Source organism: Mus caroli, unplaced genomic scaffold (genome assembly GCF_978045245.1).
Source record: "Mus caroli unplaced genomic scaffold, Mus_caroli_1 scaffold_17, whole genome shotgun sequence".
NCBI classification, from domain to species: Eukaryota; Metazoa; Chordata; class Mammalia; order Rodentia; family Muridae; genus Mus; species Mus caroli.
This window is the reverse complement of record NW_028227272.1, coordinates 29,653,405-29,667,192: the sequence shown is the minus strand read 5'-3', so window position 1 is coordinate 29,667,192 and position 13,788 is coordinate 29,653,405. Positions and strand designations below refer to the sequence as shown.

The 13,788-nt window shown below is 52.0% G+C and overlaps 1 protein-coding gene across 5 annotated transcripts in view; it reads right to left on the bottom strand.

Moving 5' to 3' along the window:
- The window catches only part of Tnk2 (tyrosine kinase non receptor 2), a 39,902-nt gene that overhangs the window by 12,755 nt on the left and 13,359 nt on the right, over positions 1-13,788 (bottom strand). For 2 of the 5 annotated variants that reach the window (XM_029470589.2, XM_029470593.2), the window contains exons 1-6: positions 9,460-9,811; positions 7,118-7,298; positions 4,809-4,879; positions 2,327-2,548; positions 1,238-1,390; positions 553-830 (exon numbers count right to left, since the gene is read on the bottom strand). In XM_029470589.2, the coding sequence (XP_029326449.1) occupies positions 553-830; positions 1,238-1,390; positions 2,327-2,548; positions 4,809-4,879; positions 7,118-7,298; positions 9,460-9,537 (983 nt within the window). In that variant the 5' untranslated portion in view covers positions 9,538-9,811. Of the gene's footprint in view, positions 1-552; positions 831-1,237; positions 1,391-2,326; positions 2,549-4,808; positions 4,880-7,117; positions 7,299-9,459; positions 9,812-13,788 lie in introns of those variants that run through there. The other 3 variants (XM_029470581.2, XM_029470585.2, XM_021184671.3) reach the window with 3 other exon arrangements.

Below are 13,788 nucleotides of genomic sequence, written 5' to 3'. Positions count from 1 at the left end.
TGGCAAAAAAAAAAAAAAAAAAAAAAACAAGGGTCAAAGGAATGGCTTCTTTGGGACCTCTCCTTGCTACCCCTTTAGCTGCCTCTGGCACTAGGAGACTCCACAACCTCAGCAAAGGATCTGCCCAGCAAGGACCCAAGGCAGGCTAAGCACCAACGTGGAGGTCACTAGTTAGTCACTGCCTACGAGATACGGTGCAATCTATTCCCGCCTGCCGCCAGCTCTACACAGATAAGCCTACTGACCATCCTGGCCTGGCTACTTGCCATATGTTTTAAACTTAACAGCAAGTCCTCCAGGAAGCCTTTTAATCCCCCACCAAGTACATGCCCTTTAGATTGCTTGTGCCTTCCAGTATTCCTGGAGAATTCCTTGGGTGGATGTGAAAACATGTAAGTCTTTAAGACAGGCACCCAGGTCCAGAAATGAGAAGGACAGGCCGAGGCAGACAGTCCTGTGGTAGGTAACAGAGGCCCCAGGAGTTGGAGGTGTGGATCTGCTGAGACTGGAGTGGAGCTTGGGCCCTACAAGCCAGCAACACTTGCCCCTCACCAGGCAAAGGGCACCTTGCGGTGTTCTTGCATGACATAGTGGTCATCATTCTGGGGCAGAGCTCGCATCAGTCCAAAGTCCCCAATCTTGACCAGGTCCCGGGTAGCCAAAAGCAGGTTTCGAGCAGCCAGATCCCGGTGAATGAAGCGCTTGGACTCCAGGTAGGCCATGCCCTCAGCCACCTGCACAGCGTAGCGACTCAGCGTCCCCAAGAGGAAATGACCTTGGTGTTTACGTAGGCGGTCCAACAAAGATCCCAGAGGTGCCAGCTCTGTCACCTGAGGCCACACAGAAGACAGACAGGATAAATCCGGTAGATCGATGCCACTCTCTCAGAGGCAAAGCTCCCGGTCTCTTTTTGGAGGTCGATCATAGCTGTACTCAATGTTCGTTTCTGACCTGTCCCTTCAGTTATCCCCGAGAATCTAAACCCCAGAATAAAGCATTCCAAAGAGGCCCACGCTACAAACTCCAAAGATAACTCATGTCAAGGGCCAGCCATTCCTATGGGCACATCTTGCCAATGAGCAGTAGAAAATCTAGAGATGACAGCACTAGGCAGTACCTTGGTAAACCCCTTTGCCACATGTGGTGGGAAACTGGAGCAGGTAGGAGGAAGAGTGCTGCGTCTGGGAGCCCAGACTGCAGGTAGCCCTTTGGCCTTCCCTCCCGCCCAGCCACTCACCATCTTCATGGGTAGTGTGAGCACCACACCATACAAGCGAATGAGGTTTCGGTGGTCTAGCGAATGCATGGCATTGACCTCCCGGATGAAGTCGTCCATGGCCTCTGGCTGGCTCAGCACATCAGGCTTCAGGCACTTGACGGCCACACTCACCTGCCCAGTGCAGGATTAGCAGGGTGTTAGACCTTCATGGTTCCCAACACTGAGCTAACTGCACCTTCCAACTCAGAGTAAAGCCCCCTGCATCAGACCTGTTCATCTGAGTGCACAAGCATGCCATCAGTTTATATCCTCCATCCTCTGCACTGCAAGAGGGTGGCAGCTGACTGACCTCTAAAGGTCACTAAATGTGGGCCACTTCTTTCTGGGCAAATTCCCAAATTAGCAGTGACAATAAATTAAGAGATGAGCAATATAAAGACAGAACAATAATATAGTTGAACTATAATGCCATAATCTATGGATGCCCCCCCTTGGAAAAAGGGGTGCTGAGTGGCCAGGGCTTGACAAATCCTGCTGGGTGCTAGCAATAGTAATATAATGTCTGGGAAGTGCATCTGGCCCGTATATATTTACAATAATCTGTATCCCCCACACCCCATACATGTATGTTTGTGTGTGGTTATCCACTAGGGAATTTTAATTAAGAGAGAAAAAAGGCTATGACTTAAATATGTAAATCAAATTTCTATCTTAGTGATGGAGACACAGCTCAGTGGCACAGCACTTACTTCAAAGCTGATCCAAGACCATGAAGGAAGGAAAGGATAAAGGGACAGAAAATATTTTGTCACTGCAGGTTCAAAGCCACCCTGGTCTACCCAAGATGCTGTCTCACAACAAATCCCTGCAGGGGTTAGGGTGGTAGGAGGGGGCGCTGCAGCCCTGCCTCACCTGGGTAGTGGGAGCTACAGGCCTTTGCCTTTCATTTTTCATTGTCCAATCTTTCATAGTAAGCAAACTATTTTTAGACTTGAAAAAAGAAATCACTGTGCTCAGTTAAACCTAAACATGGCTCAAAAGGTGAGTACTTTCACAACTGTCCCTAGTTACTTGTCAGAGGGGAGAAGTGCCCACCCCAGAGCTCACCGTCTTCCCTGCGGGGGCGTCCCATTCGCCCCTGCGCACCACGCCAAAGGAGCCATCCCCCAGCTTCTCCAGCAGGCGTAGGTCTTTCTCCCCAATGAGGCAGGTGAGGCTCTGCAGGGTCCCCTCCCCTGGCAGGCCCCCTGGGGTGGGGGAGGGCTTCCGGAAGGTGCTCTGAGAGTGCTGGGAAGGGAACTCGGCCTCCAACCGCTTTCCACTGAACACCTGTTTGAAAGCAGCCAGGAGCCAGATGGAACCCAGGGCCCCAGAGGCACTCAGTCCCACCCTACTGGTAAGCCTCAGACAGCTCCTGGCTTTGCCAAGCTGCCAGGGGCAGCCTGTTAAAGGCACACACTTCTAGCGTACACCCTAACTGGGAACCCACAGCTGAAGCCTCAGGGTAGGTGTCAAAACCAGATGAAGATGCTGCTTGTGGCTGAAGTTAACCCCAAACGGTCTGTGAAGACAGAGATAGCCCAAAGCCCTCCAGGTACACCCCAAGCCCCAGCCCTGGCAGCCCTGGCCTTCAGCTCCTCCCCATCTGACCCCTCCCTTCCTGAACCTCCTAAACGGCACAGCCCCTTGCCCCTAGCATACAAAGAGAGGGTAGGAGCCCAAGGGGCCCTCCAAACACCTCCCTGTCCATTTTTAGCCCTGGCCCCTTCTCTGGGTTAACCATTTGGCACTGTCTGTCTCTATCCTCCCTGGGGAGTCGGCTGCCCTTCATCCTGCCCAGGGGAGAAGATAATTTTAGTCTGAGGTTGACCCATGAGTATGTGTTATGTGTGTGTATGTAGTGCAAATGAAGCCAGTCTTTGCTGGAGAAGGGCCTGGAAAGACAGCTGGATTTCTGGAGGGGCGCCTAGAGCCAAGGGCTGAGAAGGAAGGAAGACTAGAGGGGGTCTCCAAGGCCTATTTTGGAGAAAGAAGGGCCAAAGGTCAAAAGACAGGAAGAGGAGGACTATGAATGAATTCACCTGGCCATGCAATCTGACTTGGCCCCTCCACTGGGGCATCTAAAACTCTAGCGTCAGGCTACACTCTTCTCGCTGCCCTCAGAGCTGGCCAGCCTTACCTGCCTGTGCTGAGTGATAGGTTCTTTCTCCCCAGCTGGTGAAGTGAGCCAACTCAAGCCACATTAGAGTGGTCATGGGGAAGGTGGGGGTACAGGCGGAAAAGAGAAAGAAAGAGAAGTTGTGCACAGAGAGAAGAAAGGGGTGGGAGGAAGAGAAGGAGATAGACAGACAGACAGAAAGAGACAGAGAGAGATGGAAATGTCTGGGTTACTAGGGAAGAGCCTCTGGGAGAAGGGCAGCCCCTGGGCTGGAAAGTTCTGAGTTGGGGGTGGGGGGTGGGGCGGGCAGGGTATGCCAGGTAGGGACTGAGGGATGCTGGGAGACCCTGGAGGCCAGGTCTGCTTTGGTATGTAAAATATGCCCCTCAGCCCCTTGTCCCAAAATCAAACACTAAGGGCAGCTCAAATCTGAGGACCTGTTTGGACTTTGTCCCCTCCTCCCAGTATTTTCCTAATATTTGCCAATAACTTCAATTTACAAGATCTACCTTCGCCACTGCAGCCACGAGGCCCTTTGCACAGTCCTGCATGGTAAGCTGGGTAATGGAGCCAATGCTGGTTTACCGAAGACATGACAATTTTAGAGAGGACCACTGATCACCCAGAGACCTACTATGAGCTGGGGCAAGATCCAAAATTCCCACACTGCTTTTCTCTATTGTCAATAGGTCGCCACACATTCATCCTCTGCAAAAACCTGGGCAATGGACCAGGACTGTGTCCCCAGAAAAGGCCACAGGCTCTCAAGAGACAACCCCTTTGCCAGACTGCAGCTAGAAAATCTCTACTGCCCAATCCCAGTCCAGCTGTTCTGCCCTGCTCACCCCTCACCCCAGTTCTGAGGCCAGAAGTAGAGAGGGAGGCCCTGGCTGGCTCACTTCCTCTCTCATTGTCTTCCAGACAATGGGCAAAGTTCCACTGAGTCAGATGAGGGACTCACAACACTACAGACCCAACTTAGGGGGTGGGGAGGAGCTGTGGGGAAGGAAGCTGTCAGCAGAGCCAGATGACCACAGGAACCTGAAGAGCCGAGAGCACGGGCAAGTGTTGGGGGGCAGACAGAACAAGGCAAAGATGTCCAGACAGCCCCCCCTACAACTTTCTAGACATTGGCCTGACACTCAAAGGAAGGAACGCTTGTCAACAAGTCCCAGCTCCTGCACCCAGAGAGGCTGTGAAACCCTTACTGCACACAGGCCATTCACGGGTCTGTCTGTGGCGGAGACAGACACTTAGCCAGGCAGCACCACAAGTGTCCTGTCAGATAAGAGCTTGGAGGATGGAAGTCTGTACAAAGTGTGAGGGAATTGGTGAGATTATACCTCTGGGCAGCAGGAGAAGGCTCCTGGGCCTGCCAGCAGCAGGAGGCCCTTGGGTACCCCACCACCCCCTCACACCCTTCTCACACACCTTGCTCATCCATGACTTGCGTTTGCACATGGCCTTCCTCCTCTTCACGGCCTCCCACAGCCGCCTCTGGCCTGCAAGCAAGGAAAGTGAATGAGGTCTGTCAGACAGCTCACACACCCTCCCAAAGAGGCTGCTATCCACCTGACTTCCTCAGTTCCTGGGACACCGCTCAACCCAATGCCACCAACTGAATCAGTTGCCAACTAGGAATTTCATTCACCCAATCTCTACACTCTACCTCTGGCTGGAGGTGCTTACTCATCAAGGCAGAATGAGAAGTGGCCAATCACCTCGCCAACTCTCCAGAGAACTCAGGTAAGGAGATACACACATACATCTGTCTCCATTCTAAGGTTTCCTTCCCTTAAAATATTCTTGCACTACTGACATCAGACACTGTGCTGGCTAGTTTTATGCTAATAAGACACAAGCTAGAATGATCAGAGGAGGAACCTCAGTTGAGAAAATGCCTCCACCGGCTGGGCTGTACACACACCTGCAGGGCATTGTCTTAACTAGTGACTGATGGGGGAGGGCCCAGCTCATTGTCCTCGGTGCCATGCCTGGGCTGGTGGCCCTGGATTCGGTAAGAAACAGGCCGAGCAAAGCATGAGCCAGCGAGTAAGCAGCGCCCTCCATGGCTTCTGCATTCGTCCCTGCCTCTAGGTTCCTGTCCTATTGAGAGCTCCTGTCCTGACTTCCTTCAAGAACAGTGATGTGAAAGTATAAACTAAATAAATCCTTTCCTCAGCTCATGGTGTCATACAGCTGTGGTGTCCCTAACTAGGACAGAAATCAACTATCTGAGCAAAAGTAACATACGTTACTGTCTTTTCTTTTTCTTTTTCTTTTTTTTTTTTTTTTTTTAGCTTGTAAAACATTTGGCTATTTTGAGTTGGACACACTAAAGTTTCTGATTGTGGGTTTTTTGTTTTGTTGTTGTTGTTGTTGTTGTTGTTGTTGTTGAGATAGTCTACTGTAGCCTGGCCTGGCCTGGCAGACTTTGAGCTACTGATCTTTCTGCCTCCACCTCTTGAGATGTTTGTGGTTCGGTGCTGGGAATTCAACCCAGAACCTCACGGATGTTAAATAAACAGTATCTCTTAGCAAGAGAGGTCTAGCCACAACCCATGATAAATTTCTCATTTCTAGATGGTAACTGCTAGTTTTAGTTTAGAAAGAAGGGAAAGATTAAAGTATCAATGTGTTAGCAGACTGAAAGATGTTCTTTAAAAGATTTTTTTTATTTTTATGTATGTGTGTGTGTTCCTTATGTGTGAGGGTGCCCATAGGGACCAGAAGAGGTGTCAGATCTGTGGAGCTACTGGCAGTTACAAGCTACCTGACGTGGGAACGAAACTAGGGTCCTCTATAAGTGAATAGTACACACTTTTAACCACTGAGCCATCCCTCTAGCCCCATCTGAGGGTTTTTTGTCTTCTCTTCTCATGTGGATCTGCTGGCATTAACCCCACTGGTGTTCAGAATGAAACAGAAGAGACACAGGAAATACATCTACAAATATCTGATCAAACACCAAGGGGGAAGGACTAGAGAGCAGAACCGGTAGCACAGGGAGGCTGAGCCAGGAGGAGGCTAAGTCCTTGGTCTGCCAGAGCAATAGAAGGTTCAAGGGTACCCTGGGTAACTTACTGACATCTTTCGGTCTGCTAACACATTGATACTTTAATCTTTCCCTTCTTTCTAAACTAAAACTAGCAGTTACCATCTAGAAATGAGAAATTTATCATGGGTTGTGGCTAGACCTCTCTTGCTAAGAGATACTGTTTATTTAACACCCGTGAGGTGCTGGGTTGAATTCCCAGCACCGAACCACAAAGTGCAGAAAGGAAGGGCCAGAGCTAAAGTAGTGGAGCCCTTGCCTAGCACGTGAAAGGTCCTAGGGTCAATTCCTAGTATCTCTTTAAAAAGGGGTGGAGGCAGGGCGGCCTGGGGTGTGCTCACTGGCAGAGCACCCAGGTGGCACAGGTGAGGCCCTAAATTCAGTACCCAGCACCTTGGGAGAAAGCCAAAAAAGGTATATGCAACTAACTCTGAGTGACCACAAGTGACCACAGCTCTAAGACTCCGTTCTCCTCAACTTCCAACTCACATTTACATCAACTACAAACTGTTCCCTGGGCACCCTGTGAACAGCACTCTCCTCCTGCCTCCCACTCATGTCAGGTCAGGGGCTGGCAAAGCTCTCAGCCACCACCACGGTGAAAAGATTCTTCTTGTGCTGGGCCATGATGAATACAAACAAGGTAAATGATCAGAAGAGAAAGCAAGGCCTGTGAGCTACCTACCAGGCCGGCCCATGCCAATCTTTTCCAGGTCTTCATTTTTGACATATTCAAAATGAGATAGGCGGGTAATGTTGAGGTCATCTCGAAGCCTCAGGAAATACTGTTGTAGCTGCACCTCGGACAGCAGCTCCAACAGCCAGCCTGTTCCCTCCTCCGGCTGCATGCTGCTGCTCCCCAGCCTCTGTAGAAACGAAAGAATAGCTGAGCAGCCAAGGGACGTGAGCAGATGGCAGGCTTGCCCATCTGTGCCCTTGGCTCACCCACATCCTATACCATTCAAAGCACCTTCTTGCTACTTAAAACAGCTGAGCTGGAGCAGCTAAACTGAGCCCAGACCAGGTGACCCTCTCCTGAACACAGTGCACTCTCTCAACACAGATGCAGTAAGAACAGGCACACAGGCACACACCACCCAGGCCCAGCATGAGCCTCCTGCTCCCGCAATTTCCAGTGGTCCTGCCAACACCGTGCCAGGAGCTCAGAGTTTCCCAGGCAGCTCAGTGCAGCACAAAGAGCTACAATGAGAATGATAAACCCTTGGTTCAAACCCTGGCTCTTCAACGACGGACTGTGAGGCAGGCAGCTGGGCTGACGGGTGTAAGCTGTAGCCCTTTATTTGAATGGCTCTCCTAAGGACTGTGCAACTGTCCAGAGAGGGGGTATGTTTGCTCCTGTCATGGTGCATGTGTATGGAGGCGGGGCTAGTGACAGTTAGCAGGTGGACAGAACTGAACATACAAATTCCACACAACTTAGTTCATGCCAGTAAAAACTGTTAGAATGATCAGAATCCAGAGTTTTAGATCCCATTTTACATTTAAACAAGAAAATACTTTTGTAGTTTCAACGGGACTGGATTTTCCTCTAACTGTGTAAACTGTTTACCATGAAACCTGAGGAAAAGTCTACGTTATTTGGAGCATGGCAAAAGTTTGCTATCTGGATGAAAGACGTTAGTGAAGAATGTGCCATTATTATGCTGAAACTCCCTCAGTGGCTCTGCTGAGGTCTGAGCGCCCCTGCTCTTTCCTACTGCAACCAGGATATGCTTCACACGACTTCCCTCCTATCCTCCAATATTATTAGTTAACACCATGTTTATTGACTCTATATATACTTAGTATGTAACATTCTGTGAAGGGCAACAAAAGTAATATATTAATACTTCAAAACTATAGCTATGGGGCTAGAGAGATGGCTCAGAGGTCAAGACCACTCTTCCAGAAGACCCAGATCCAATTCACAGCAGCTACATGGCAGCTCAAAGTCACCTGGGATTCCAGGGGATCTGACTCCCTCGTCTGGCTTCCTCAGGAACTGTACACAGTGTGCAAAGACATACATGCAGGCAACACCCATATACATAAAATAATAAAATAAAATCGAAAAACTACTGCTACTATGCCGGTTCTAACCATTAGCTGTACCGACTCTCTTATCCTCAACAAAACCATCTGTTTGCAAACAGAGAATATCAAGCACCACTGCCCAAAGGTGTGCAGTGAGAAGTCATGGGCCAGGCTCCACCATCCATGCCTTGGCCGCGGAGCAAAGAGAACCCACTGGCTATGTAGCAGGGCTATCAGATGAGGGGCTCCTGACTCCGATGAGGACAAGCAGCCGGCACACTTCCCTCCCTTCCCACCTCCTCAAGCCCTGGGCTCCAGGCTCCCCATTCCCGTGACAGCTCAGAGTCTTATCCTGGACAGGGAGGGCTCAGTGAAACCCAGAGGCCCTTCTTAGCTACTTAGAAAGCATAGCACAGCCCGGTTCCCTTCCCTGACTAACCAGCTAAGAAACCTCTCTGCTCGGCTCCCTCCCCTGCTCCCCAACCCAGAAACAGGGCTGATGGGGGGTGGGGGTATGAAGCCTAGGAAGGACACTGGGACCCTGGTGAAGAAAGAGGAGTCGGGTGGGATTCTAGTCCTGTTCCTACTGCTAAAGCTGGAGTGACTCCCCCCTAAGTCTCCCCCCAGCCCCAGTCTCTTTGTCTGTGAGGCACAGGCACTAGAGCAGTGACCTCTAGCTCGGGCAGCCTCCAATTCTGTGTGTGTGGCCCATAGCCTGGTGTGGAATCTACACCAGCTATGTGTGACACACGGGGCTCAATGGCCTGCATGTAAGCACACGCTAGACTGACCATCCAGACCCTAATACCCCCCCACACACACACACACACAAGGATGAATGCAGCTGACGGAAAGGAAAAGCACTCCAACCCGCAGACCTCAGGAAGGCATCCCTCAGTCCTGCCTACTCCTTGTCCCCCTGTACAGTGCTGCTACTGAGGGGCTAACCCTGTCCAGAGTCAGTCCATTTCCCGCCCCCGGGCCCCCACTCACTGTGTACAGCCGTCGCCGCAGTCTGGCCAGGAGAGGGAAGGAGAGCTCAAGGCCAGGAAATCGACGGGCTGCCGGCATCTCCACGACTGAAGCCCCTAAGTCACCCGGGCTATGGCCTAGCTTGAAAGTGGGCAGGCAAGGGCCCCAGCTTCTGAGTTTTATGCTCTGCCCAGAGGGTCGGGGGAACCTGTCCTAGAAATCCCCCAGATCTCACACAGAAGAAGGAAACATGGAAGAATGGAGTGGTGGCTTTGCTCCCCTCAAGCCCGGCTGGGTTTCCACAGCTGGTTGCAGGCTGGGTCCTCTGTCCTGTCTCTAGTGCAGTACTCACAGCTCTGGTCCTACTCCCAGGCTTCCCCCACTGCCTGCTTGCCCGCCTGTCCTCCTTCCCTCCCTCCCCAGCTGAGCGGCTGACACTGGCTGAAAAAAGACCTTTCTGAATCTCAGCCAAGAGGACAGCAGGAATGGGGGGGGGGGGGGGACTCTTCTTCCCAGCACTGGCCCCGCTGACTCCCCCTACACAAGGCTCCCTGTCTCCGGCTTCCACTGCAACTCTCGTAGGTGCAGAGAACCCCTGGGATCTCAGTGGGGGCTGTGAATCAAACAGCACATATAAAAAGGGGCTATAAGCCCCCTAAAGGCTTTTCTGGGTCTATGGGAGTCTTTCCCGGATTCTGTAGACAGATCCCTCAGAGACCCTCCCCCACACACATCCCAACCTTGGCTGGATGTCTCCTGGCTCAGACGCTAATGTGGCCCTGTTACCCTGGTGCCCGACGGAAATAGGAGGCAGGCAGCCTGCCAGAGTGGGACAATCCAGCCAAGAGCTGGGGGGGGGGTGAGAATCTCCACCCCTCCCCTGGGATTGCCTTGTGTAATGCCCACGACAACCAGGGTGCTTACTCCCCAGATTAGCTGGCAAAGATCCAAAACTCCCTCTAAATAAACAAACATGTCCTAAGCCCTCTACTGGGACAGTTCTACCTCAAAGCTATAGGAATCAGGCTGTTGGATATGTATCTTGTACAGCACCCAAAACACACAACAGCCTCAGCTTAGGGGATCTGGAGGCACTCCGTCAAGCTCCTGTGTGCCCCCATATTCTTACAGCTGACAAATGGTCCCTCTGCCCCTCAAAGGTGCCAGCTGCTCTACACCCCCTTGTTACAGCTCACACATACACCTGACAGCTGCAGGAAGTTCTTTTCTGCTCCCCACACCCAGCCATGCCTAAGGAGCCCCTGTTTCTTGTATACTGCTCTCTTGTCTGTCCCCATCCAGCTGGCTGCCAGCTCAGGGAGACACAGCTGGCTCACAAGGGAGGCAGCTGAGGTTGAGAGTTTTGGGGAGTCAGCATCCCAGACTCAATTTCCAGGATCTCTTCCAGAGTTTGAACTCCCTACTTGGAAAGACAACCATTTCCTATTCTAATTGGGGGAAGGGGCCTCCCAGCAATAGCCCTTCCCCACTGACGTTATTCATACAAAGAGTGTGGACTGTCAAGTACAGCCTCTCTCTTCAAGGCTCAGCAAATAATGGGTGTGAGGACTGAGGTCAGACTCAGGATTATGGACACTGTCTTTCTCCACAGGTTAGCTGACCACACCCTCAAGCTGGAGAAGACTACAGCCTATCCATCAGACCTAGGAGCCTGGAGTTATCAGTAAATTAATCAGGTTTATTACCTCTACTGCAAGTTGAGGCTGATTAGGTTGGCCAATTTAAAAACTCTAGGCACCCCAAAAATGCATGTCTCAAATCCACCAGAACCCCATGTCTGAACTCTCAGACATCTAAATAAAACGACCTGGCAGCTTACCCCATAGCAGGCAACAGTTCCTGGGCCTCTTTCTCCCCAGGGAAAACAGCCTTGACCTTTCAGACTCTCAATTCCCAGGCACATTCCCCCTTCTCCTGACAGCTACTGCCCTCTGGAGGCTAGGAAAGAAAGTGCTGGATCTCCAAGGGGAAGGAAGCAGCCCTGTGAATACTGTGCCTTTTTCGATAGCACCCGGGGATGTTTACATTGATACACATACTCAACGGGCCAGTTAATGAGCCTCCCCAAGCCACAGCTTCTTTCCACAAAGGAGTGAGCCTGAATACTAGTTGTGTGTCCCAGGCTCCTAAACTGCACCGCCGAAAGCCTAAAGGGCGGCTTATTTGGGCCCCTAGGGATCCATGCTTACTGAGTCAGATACCAGCATCAATAATTCACCACCACCATCACCTCAGACATATTCAACACACACACACACACACACACACCACCCGGCACCCAGCCTCCTGGCCCCAGAGATCTAGGGATTGGGAGTGGGATGGGGAGGAAAAAAAGCGCAGGCACCCTGGACTCTTCAGAAGCTCCTGCTGCAGAGAGCAGAGCTGGGCCCACGGATCACCAGCAGATGACGAGGCCAGAGCCTCACGTATCTCACTATCCCCATTACCTGCTGTCCCTCCTCGCCCCTAGCCAGGCGCTGGTAAGCAGATCTCTCCCCCATTGGGCCCAAAGTCCCACCACTGGGGCAGGGAGGAAAGCGATGCTGCCCGTAACCCCCGCCCCTCCACCCGCACCGGCAGCAGCAGCAGCACCCGCAGCGTCACTGCCCTGCGTCCGGGAGGGGGGGAGCGGGCCTCGAGCATCCTTCAGGAGGGGAGGGGCTGAAAAGGCTCCAATCCTGGCACCTGCATGAATTCTAAAGGCTCAGGTCCACAGCCAGCAGATTATCAGTCTCCCCTCTGGTTGAACTTACAGGCATCCCCTCCCCACCTCAGCCCCCTCCCTAGCTTCTATTCTCCTTAGTGTAGGGGTGTCCTTCAGGCACCTAACCGGCTAGCCGTGCCAGTCGCGACCCTTAGGAAGCCAGAGCGAGGCTCCACCCACTCTGATTTCAGAACCACTGCTCTGAACCTCAAGTCGCCTCCAGGACTGAAGCTCCAGGGCCACTTAATAGGACTACTGGCACCCAAACACGTTGATACTCAACAATACAATATGAGGGTTAACTAAGAAACCACAGACGCTCATCTCCTACTTCACCGAGCCCCTCCGACCAATCTTGGGGACTCAAACATCTTCCTCCATTACCCTCAGCACCCACCTTCTCAACGCCAAGAACACTTGGCGCCAACCTGGTGGGCAAGCCTACAAGTTCTAACTGGTAGCTCCCTAACTCACTCCTCATAGAAGCCACCCCCCACCCCCACCGCCAAGCCAACCCTCACCGGCAGGATGATAGACCCAGCCCAGCCCAGCCCAGCCCATTGCCCTCATCTATCCAGATCTGGACCTTTCCTCTCAAGACAGCATTGAGCCTGGGACTGAGAGAGCTCGGCCAACCACAGAACTGGAGAACCTAGATTGCTGGAGAGGTCACTTCAACACATGCTGGGAAAGATTGCATCAGTGAGCCCTGGGGTGAGGTTACGGCCAGTCAGCAAGTGCCATTGCAGAGGCTTCTCTCTCCCGCCAACCCTCAGGGCCCTAAGGTAACGTGTGTGTGTGTGTGTGTGTGTGTGTGTGTGTGTGGTGTGTGTGCGCGAACGCGCACCCCACGCACCCTCTCATTCCTATGGCATCTGAGGCATCCTCTGACTCCTTCCAACTAGTATTTAGAGCTCAGCTGAGCTCTAAGCACTCCCCCTTCCTGGGACAGGGCAGAGAAAAGAAATGTCTAGAAACTCCTGCCATTATCCCAAGGCAAAGGACAGGGTTTCTGGGAGGGTACTGAGTTCCCAGCAGGCTTCCTCTTCACACCGCCCATCTCGGAGCCGCTATGGCAGGGAGAGGGCTCTGCCAGGTCCTGGGTTCTAATCTGTACGGAAGCCTTGGTATCTCGCCATGGCGATGACAGACATTAGTCTTCAGAACAACTACAAGGATCCAAGGCTGGCAGGTTGATGAGAGAGCAGGCTGAGTGTGACTCGCCCATCCTGGTTTGCCCTGGCAGGCTGAACGAAGGTTCAAAACCATTCCCCCTCCCTGCTTACTCCAGCTCACCTCCAACATTATACTGCCATGAAATCCACAGAACCCAAACTGCCTCTGAGGTCTGGGGACCCAGTCAGTCCACACAAACACCTGCACCGTGCGTCAATCTCTCCTCTATCTCTCCATACCATGTAACTAAAAGACGCCAGCCAGCCTGGCTCTCTCTCTCCAACAGCAACAGCGAAGTCACAGATTCCCACAGAGAAGTAGATGTGACAAGCCACTTCCAGCCAAGACGATTTTTTTCCCCTCCAAAACAATCTACTATATTCTTAGGAATATATGGCAACCTAACAAGCAAGCTTCCCTCCTCTGGTAACCACAGGAGGAATAACATC